Source organism: Panicum virgatum, chromosome 8N (assembly GCF_016808335.1).
Source record: "Panicum virgatum strain AP13 chromosome 8N, P.virgatum_v5, whole genome shotgun sequence".
Taxonomy (NCBI): Eukaryota; Viridiplantae; Streptophyta; class Magnoliopsida; order Poales; family Poaceae; genus Panicum; species Panicum virgatum.
The window spans coordinates 9,751,284-9,760,409 of NC_053152.1; the positions used below are offsets into that span (position 1 = coordinate 9,751,284).

At 45.2% G+C, this 9,126-nt stretch overlaps 1 protein-coding gene and 1 pseudogene across 1 annotated transcript; both read left to right on the forward strand.

Annotated features, from left to right (window-relative positions):
- The first annotated feature begins 336 nt into the window (after positions 1-336).
- On the forward strand, positions 337-3,283 carry LOC120685989 (annotated as a pseudogene).
- A 336-nt stretch (positions 3,284-3,619) lies between these two features.
- LOC120685988 (pentatricopeptide repeat-containing protein At3g12770-like) lies at positions 3,620-5,586 on the forward strand. Its single transcript, XM_039968137.1, has one exon. The coding sequence runs from the start codon at positions 3,660-3,662 to the stop codon at positions 5,352-5,354; it is 1,695 nt and encodes a 564-aa protein (XP_039824071.1). The 5' UTR covers positions 3,620-3,659; the 3' UTR covers positions 5,355-5,586.
- Positions 5,587-9,126: the final 3,540 nt, after the last annotated feature.

Below are 9,126 nucleotides of genomic sequence, written 5' to 3' on the forward strand. Positions count from 1 at the left end.
CCAACCCTTATATAAGGGTGGGAGAGCCGGTCGCCCAGCAGCCGAACGGCCAGGGGGGCCGGCCGTCCGGCCGGCAGCCGGCCCCAGGGACCTGTCTGAAATTATTTTTTGTGTTTTTCTTGCGGATAAGCTCTTGCCGCCCGGCTGCCGGGCGGGCGGCCGCCCGACCGGCCGGCATCTGGACGGCCCGGGTATATTTCTGTAAATTTCCATATCGAAAATATATTTTTATAAAAAACGGAAATAAAAAATATAGAAATAAAAAAACCGCCAAAACCCTCCTCTTTGCGGTCTCGTCTCGTCTCGTCTCGTCTCTTCTCCACCAAGAAAGAAGAGAAGACGAGTCAAAAAAAAAAAAAAAAGAAGAGAAGGCAAATTGCCTTTCTGCCCTCTTCTCTCTGTGCTGCTCTTCTTCCCCTCCCCCAAGCCACCGCAGAGGCCCCCGGAAGCACCCAGACGCGAGCGATGGACCACCTGGGCGCGATGGAGGAGCGGGTCGTCACGGAGCGGATCCGCCAGAAGCTGGAGGAGGTCAACGCCGCCGCGCAGCAGCAGCTCGCCGGCGTCCAGGACCACGTCAACTTCACAATGCAAGTAAAAGAAGTTCTTCCTCAGGTTGCCGCCCTCCGAGGGTTGCAGCGGGAAGGGGGAGCGAGTTACGTGCGGCGGCGGGCTTCGGAGCCTAGGATTGGTGGACTTTGGTTGGATGTTGGGGACATGGGGTTTGGTGTTTTGCTTGTTCTAATGCGGAATCATCGTAGGGTGGAGGAGGGCGCTAATCTCGCCTCTTGTGCGTGTTGTTAGTGGTGGTTTCTCTGGATTCTTCGTTAGCGGGGTGGTGGCGCGGTTGTCTGAACCGGAAGTATTGGGGGTTCTGGGCTCAGGCGCTCAATCCTGGATTTATTATGATTTATTCTGATGTGATTTCAAGGGCGTGAATGGAATTTTAGTGGCTGTTTATTTTCAAAAAAAGAAAATAGTGGCTGGAGCTCGAATGTGTAGGTATTCAAGCTTATTAGTGGAGCGTGGATTGGTTGGATGTTGGGGCTTGGTGGTTTACCTGTTATATGTCCTGTTTGTTTCAGATTATGGCCGATTTTGAAGGCTCGATTTTGAGAAATCCAAAAGTCATATGACTCCCAGAATCCATAATCAGATAGATTCTCGATTCTCAATTCTGAGAGTCATCTGAGTTTTGGTATTTCCCAAAATCGAGTCTTCAAAATCAGCCAGAAGCTAAAACAAATGGGGCCATAATCTTGCCTCCTGTGCGTGATGTTCGTGGGATGTCTCTAGATTCTTCATCGATGGGTTAGTGGCGCGGTTTGTCTGAACCTGAAGTATCGGGGTTTCTCGGCGCAGGTGCTCAATCCTGGATTTGTTATTTATAATTTATTCTGATGTAATTTCAAGCGCATGAATGGAATTTTAGTGGCTGGAGCTGGAATGTATAGGAAAGGAATTCAAGCTTATTAATGTAGCGTGGATGCCAGTACTGGGATATGCTGAAGTCAGTTATGGATGTTTTTTATCTTTTTTTTTGTCACAACTATTGGGAGCTCTTATATCATTATGTTGTTGTGTTTTGCGATTTTCTGGCAAATCCATGAGTTGGTTGCCCATATATATTCATTTCCATACACTATTGTGGGTATGAGAGAAAATTGGGTTTAGACTAGTTGTGGTTCATATGCTTGACACCATTGATTCTATAGTAGCAGTTATAGCTGATTCTCTTTTGAATTTCCAATTTATTTTCAGCAAGCATACTTCAAGTGTGCATATGATTGCTTTTATCGGCGAAGGAACCAAGAAGGGATCAACAACTGTGTAGAAAACTGTAGTGTGCCTGTCCTGACTGCCAACAATCTTGTTGAGAATGAAATGGCCAAGTTTCAGGTACTTATAATCTCGTGTACTAGTTCCTTGATATTGTTTTTTTTTCAAACAGAATTATTTTTCTTTGTTTTTTTAGTACTGAAATTTTGACCGGTTAATGTTTTTTGCAGTGATGTTATAGTTCACAGCTATAACTGCTACTATAGAATCGTCGTTAATTTTAAGTTGCTGCTATTTGTTTTGTGTGCTCAGTAACTTCACCATTGCGACCTCTTAAATGTTGTGTAATTGAAGTCATATTTTATATACATAATAGTTTTAGCGCTTTATTCGACCGTCACCATCTCAAATTCTTTATCAGCATGGTGTGTGGCTGATTATTGGTGGTATATTTGTTTCATGCAAACAAGCAACATGTAGGAAAATTATCTACCCAGATGACAGTATAGGATTCAAATGCATAATATGGCTATTTTATTTGATCAATTTGCTGTTATGATCTCAATGTCGCAATAGTACAGTTTTGGAAGGTCCCCTCTGCAGCAATTTAGTTCTTAATTCATCCCTGTGTATATGTTACTTCCGACATACAATCTGAGCATTTTGTTTTCCATACCACAACATTTGCCACTCAAAGCACAAGTTTCAGTGGTATTAAGTTAAAAAAAGTGTATTCCTAAATCATTACACCACCTTTTTTTGTTATAATAGGACTACTAGCTGCGGTCAGAGGTTATTAAGTATAGTCTCAAGTGTCTGGAGTTCTGGGAAGACACAATGTCACACAGCTTTGTTAGTTTCAACAGAAAGAATGCTATGGCCATTTGTAGGTAACAACAACTATATGGAATAATGCCTGACTGATAGTAATGTTGCATTGGGACCTTTGGAACTTGTTCTGCTCTGACTTTTCAAAAATTTAGGTTCTAGATTATACATGTATTTCTCTGCACAAGTCAACATCCACGAACCTTTATTAATCTTTGCCCCTTGCTCCAGGAACGGTTGAATCGGTCATTGCCAAGACAAGTTTGAAGCGGCCAAGCTTCAGAAGATGAAAACGGACGCGACTCAGGAACTGGAATCCTGTGTGAACAGATCTATAGACGATATCATCAGGGTGCTGCCCCATGTGGTGGAGCAGATCAAGTCCTCCCTCAATATCAATTAGAGGCATCGTTACTCTTTTCCATTAGAACCAGGTAGTAGAGTATCGTTCAAATTCACAGTTGCTGATCAACTCCACTTTTCTAAGTGAAAGACCAATTAAGCCAGAACTATGCAGAGCTCGTACTGATATCGATATAATATGATCGCTGTATCCTGTTACTCTCCTGGTGTCAGAATAGTTTTGGACATCATCGACATTTTGAATTGTACTGAACTCACTGCTTACGCATAAATAGTAAAGGATGGAAGAACATGTTCTGCTCCCATCAGTCCATACTCGTTTCTGTTGTTTCTGTTGCATTGCGATTTACCTTCTAAAGTCCAAACTATGCTGACACATTTGATGAGATGTAAACATGAGAAATTATTCATGCTTGGTTTGACACAGTCCGAATTTCACATTATTCTTGTGTATCGAGGTTGTTTGCTGGGAAATTCACTGGGTATTTCTGTAAACTGTATGAAATTGCCTGATTGTAGTTGACAGGGAAAAGTTTGTAAGAACTAGAAAATAGTATCAGCAAATTGTAATTTTGCAACTCGATTCAAACCAAATATGAATATGTGTTACAAAGCAAGTCAGCCTTTGAAATGCAAAACGAAACCCAACCCAGGCAGGCAGGCAAAACCTGGCGAGCCCAAATGCACAGATGCCCGCTCTGCTCCCCACCTCCGCCGCCGTCGTCCACCACTACAGCCGCCTCATCACCGCCGCAGCAGCCTCCTCCCCGGCCTCCCTCCGCGCTCTCCTCCCAATCCACGCCCGCGCCGTCGTCCTCGGCTTATCCGCCAACCCGGCCTTCGCCACCAGCCTCCTCGGCGCCGCGGCGCCCGCCTCCCTCGCCTACGCGCGAAGGGTGTTCGACGCCGCGCCCGAACGCGATGCCTACATGTGGAACACCCTCCTCCGCGCGCACGCCCACTCCCAATCGCACGCCGGCGACGCCCTCGTCCTCTACAAGCGGATGCGCGCCGCGGGCGTCGCGCCGGACCACTACACCTACCCCATCGTGCTCCCGGCCTGCGCGGCTGGGCGCGCGCCGTGGCTTGGGCGGGCGGCGCACGGCGACGCGGTGCGGTTCGCGCTGGCGGGGGATGGGTTCGTGCGCAGCGCTCTCATCGCGATGTACTTCCTGGAAGGAGCGGTGGCGGATGCCGAGCGGGTCTTTGCGGAGAGCAATGTTTCTTCCCGGACGGTCGTGTCGTGGACGGCCATGGTTGCTGGGTACGTGCAAAATTACTTCTATGGCGAGGCAGTTGCTCTGTTCGGCAGAATGATTGCTGAGGGCGTGCTTCCGAATGAGATCACTCTGATCAGTTTCCTGCCCTGCTTGCAGGGCCAAGAATGGCTGGATGCTGGCGAGATGGTTCATGGGTTTGTGATCAAGTTGGGGTTCGATGCAAACATCCCTTTGGTTAATGCACTCATCGCAATGTATGGGAAGTGTGGGAGCATTGCCATGGCAGAAGCTCTGTTCGAGGGAATGACGGCGGGCAGTCTAGTTTCTTGGAACACGATGGTTGCCATGTATGAGCAGCATGGTGACGCGGTTGAGGCAATCAAGTTTTTCCGCAGGATGCTGATTGAGAAGGTGGGGTTTGACTGCGTGACTCTTGTCAGTGTTCTGTCAGCTTGCGCACGCTCAGGAGCCCTGGATACTGGCAAATGGGTGCACGAGTTTGCTCGGAATCATGGGCTTGACGCAGATGCAAGGGTTGGCAATGTTCTTGTCGACATGTATGCAAAGTGCGGCGAGATTTCTAATGCCAGGGAGGTCTTTGACAGTCTGAATGTGCGGGGTGTTGTGCCCTGGAGTGCCATGATAAGCGCATATGCCAACCACGGGGAGTCTGCAGAGGCTCTCAAGCTCTTCTCACTGATGAAAAGTGAAGGGGTGAGGCCTAATTCATTCACATTCACTGCAGTTCTAGTGGCTTGTGGCCACTCAGGGCTTGTGGATGAAGGACTTAAGCATTTCAACAGCATCCTGACAGACTACCAGATGTCACCAACACTTGAGCACTATGCATGCATGGTCGACATGTTAGGGCGTGCTGGTAGACTTGTCGAAGCATATGAAATCATCAGGGGGATGTCAATGTGCCCAGACAAGTGCGTGTGGGGTGCATTCCTTGGCGGTTGTCGGCTTCACGGCAATCTGGAGCTAGCTGAATTCGTTGCCAAGGACCTCTTCCAGTCAGGTTCCAATGATGTCACATTCTACGTGTTGATGTCGAACCTGTACTTTGAAGCTGGAATGTTGGAAGATGCAGAAAGGATGAGAAGGGCCATGAAGGACATGGAACTCAAGAAGACTGCTGGGCGTAGTGCAGTAAGCCAATAGGGAAAGGCTTCGATTTGTCTAGGTCCCATTTTACTTCATCAGGTTTGGAAAGATCCAGCTGCACCCTTTGCAGCATCAGCGACAATCAGGCTTTTTCTAAACTCAACCTGTTCAATCCTCATTGTAAAATGATCTGTATTAAGCCTCATTGGTTGTTTATATAGGACGGAAACTTATTAGGAGAGCTATCTTTTTTACAATAACGGCCGGATCCTATCATATTATGCTCTAACAATGTCTAACCCCCCACTGTTCTTTAGGCTTGCTCAGTGCCTCCCATTTGGCACTATGATACTTGAAATCAAATCCTTGGCCGCAGCATTATTCCCTTGTGCTTGTTGGTTTCCCAAAGCTGCCCAGATATTACTACCAGCTCTTGTATTTGGATAGGGGCGGGCTTCTGATACATGCATGCCCGACAAATGTGAACCGTTATAAACTGGACAAATTTAAAACGCGTTTTTAAAAAAACCTTTGCGTTCAGGACAAATGAAACATTCCAAGCATAATGCGGTGATGCCTTCGATTCATATGCCGATGGGTCATCACCATTTTTTTTAAACGAACCAGACATGAGAGGTACCGATTATATTAAAAAGAAGGAACAACATCCATACGGGGCACAACAACACCGGCCGGTTGGATTGGGACATCAATACGGCCATGCGGCTCCACTCAAACTCTACTAATCACAAGAAGTAAAACAAGAAGTGCTACTAATTAATCTTGGCAAATAATCATCACTGCAATCTAATCAAGTATCTTGCGGACTTAGCGAAGCGTGCGGCGCCTTTCGTTCCCCTGCAAAGCACACATTTGCCCTATCCGCTCAGAAGATTAGCAAAGTGTTTATTATTATCTATATATGGGGAGCATCATGTGAAGAGGTTATAAATATAATTCATTGCACAATTAGAAAACGGTCGTTCATTGCTTTATCTTTCAGCACCGATTTAGACATGTTCAACCACAAGAAAACTAACCACGGAAGTAGATTTTTTTTACCCTCATGACTGGAAGAAGACACCTGCAGCCGGCTAGGCATTACAACTACAATACTACAAAGGAGACGCTCTTACACTCAGATGATCCAAAGATTGTACCTAGAGATGGTTCCAAATAACAAAATCATATTTGACCCAGCTTCTCTCCTTTTAGGTTGCTGCGCCGGAGGAGTGTCTCCATTCGGAGCGAAATTTCCACAAAAGTGCTTAGATCCTATTTGTTTCCAGCAGTTTTTTTAGTCCCTATCACATCAAAAGAAATCTTACAATTTAAACGAATCTAATGAGCCTAATTGATCCATGATTTGCTACAGTAACCATCTGTTAATTATGGATTAATATATCTCATTAGATTTGTCTCGCAGTTTAGCCCCAAGGTTCTGCAATTAGTTTGTAATTAAAACTTATTTAATACTTTTAAATACTAATATTCTTTTTTATATGGCATGGCCTAAAGTTTAGCTCCTGGAACCAAACAACCCCTCAGCTCGTATTCCCGGACTATAAATAGAATCCTACCACGAAGCGAACAAGCAGAACTAGCTTGGCAATGGACGGCAACGTCATAGCGCACACGGCCACAACCACGACGACGAAGCATGTCGTCTCCAAGCTCACCGGCCTCGTTGAGATGGAGTGGTACAAGCTGAGCAGCCTGCGGGACGACATCGACTTCATGAGGGAGGAGCTGAGGAGCATGCACGCCCTCCTCGCCAAGCTGGGAGCCGCTGACGACGACGACGACGGCCACCTCGATGTCCAGGTGCGGGCGTGGCGGGACGAGGTGCGCAGGCTGTCCGCCGACGTCGAGGCGTGCGTCGACGACTACAGGCGCCGCGTCACGGAGGACGGGGCCGCCCACGACGACAGCGGCAGGAAGAAGAACGCCGTGGCTGCGTTCTTCAAGAAGAGCACCCACAAGGTGGCGACGGTCGGGGCGCGCCACACGATCGGCAGCAGGATAAAGAAGCTCAAGGCCCGCATCAACGACATCAACGAGCGGCGCCGCAGGTATAGGCTTGACGGCTGATCGATCTCGCGGTGCCACGCATCCATGCTGCACCTAGAGTTTGTGTAGTTGTGATTCGCTGATCGCTCTATAAGATACCCAACTTCTATTTTCTGTTTTCCTTGTATTGCTCTACTTCATGATCTAAGAGGTGCCAGCAGGATATTGTGTCCGTCGTCCGGAGAACATCTCCAGTGTTACCGGCCCTTACGGTGTTACCAACTTTAATTACACTTAAATTTGTGTATTTAAAATTCAAACAAAAATATGAATGAATAGAGCACACAAACATCTACCATCATGCAAAATTTGAGGTTGAATAAAAATTTGTGCAAGAGGAAAAAAAAGGAGAAACTTGCACTTGAATAGTTGCTGGTTTCTCTTTTTCGTTTCTTCTTGCACAAATTTTGTTCAACCTCAAACTTTGTATAATGATAGATGCTTGTGGACTCTATCCATTCATATTTTTGTTAGAATTTTAGATGTACAAATTTAAATATAATTAAAATTAGTAACGCGGTAACACCATAAGGCCTGGTAACACCGGATACGTTCTTGTCCGTATATGGTTGGGTAGGTCCAAATTATAACCACACAAACCTAGCCAACCTGCATGTTTATATATATACTTGGATTATATATGATTATTCATCATAATTTTGTGAAGAAAATTTGTAAAATAAATATGATCATGCATGCTTAAGCTTTCGTCAACGTATAACAGTTCTTTTGGTGGAAACTTAACCCCTAAAAGTACTGATGGGATGTAAATCCGTTGATCAACTGCTTCTCATTGTGTGTTTTGCAACAAAATCAAGTAGGGGGTGGGCCTTCGCATGATGACAAAATTTTATGGAGTGTTCAATGTGACGTGGCACTCCATTTTCTGTTTGGGTAGGGCTAGCTAGCGCTTCTGATGATGCATGTCGGACAAAATCTAAGCAGTTATAAACTTGTTAAATTTTAAAAACTTTCAAATGAGTTGATCTTTAAAATTAACCACTTGAGTTCAGGACAAAAAACCAGTCCAACGTAACCAGATGATGCAGTCGATTTCATACGCGGATGGACCATAACTGTTCTATAACAAGTAAAAATAAACAAGTACTAACCTCGGCGGCGAATCAGTCCGACAATGTATGTATCTTGCAGATTTAACGAATACTTCCTCCGCTTTTATTTACACGTCGTATTAGATTTGTTTTAAGTCAAATTTAATTAACTTTGACCAAATCTATAGAAATATAGCAACAATTATACTATCCAATATATGCACTATCAATATATATTTTATGATGAATTTAATGAAACAAATTTGATATTATAAATATTATTATTTCTTTCTATAAATTTAGTCAAAGTTTGCTAAGTTTAACTTATGACAAAGATAATACGATATGTAAATTAAAATAGAGTAAATAAAAACAGAGTGAGTAATGCAGATGGCAACTTTTTCTTACCGCCGGAGCTGTCCAGATACGTCCTATGGTACTCCACCCAATTATTTAGCCACTTTAGTTTTATCATAAGCCAATCCTCTAATTTTCTATTAAGTTCAGGACCAATGTCATTGTTGGCGCAAATCTATGGCCAACACACGAACGCACTTGATCGTGCAGCAAGCAACGGCACAATTGCAGCGCCGATGCTCGGACCGGTCAGACCGGTTTGCCGGTGTAGAACGGCGAAATCCGACGAACGCTCGCCCGGAAGGGACCCCGTCAGGGCAAGTGCGCGCAGGGTTGCTCTAGGGTCGGCA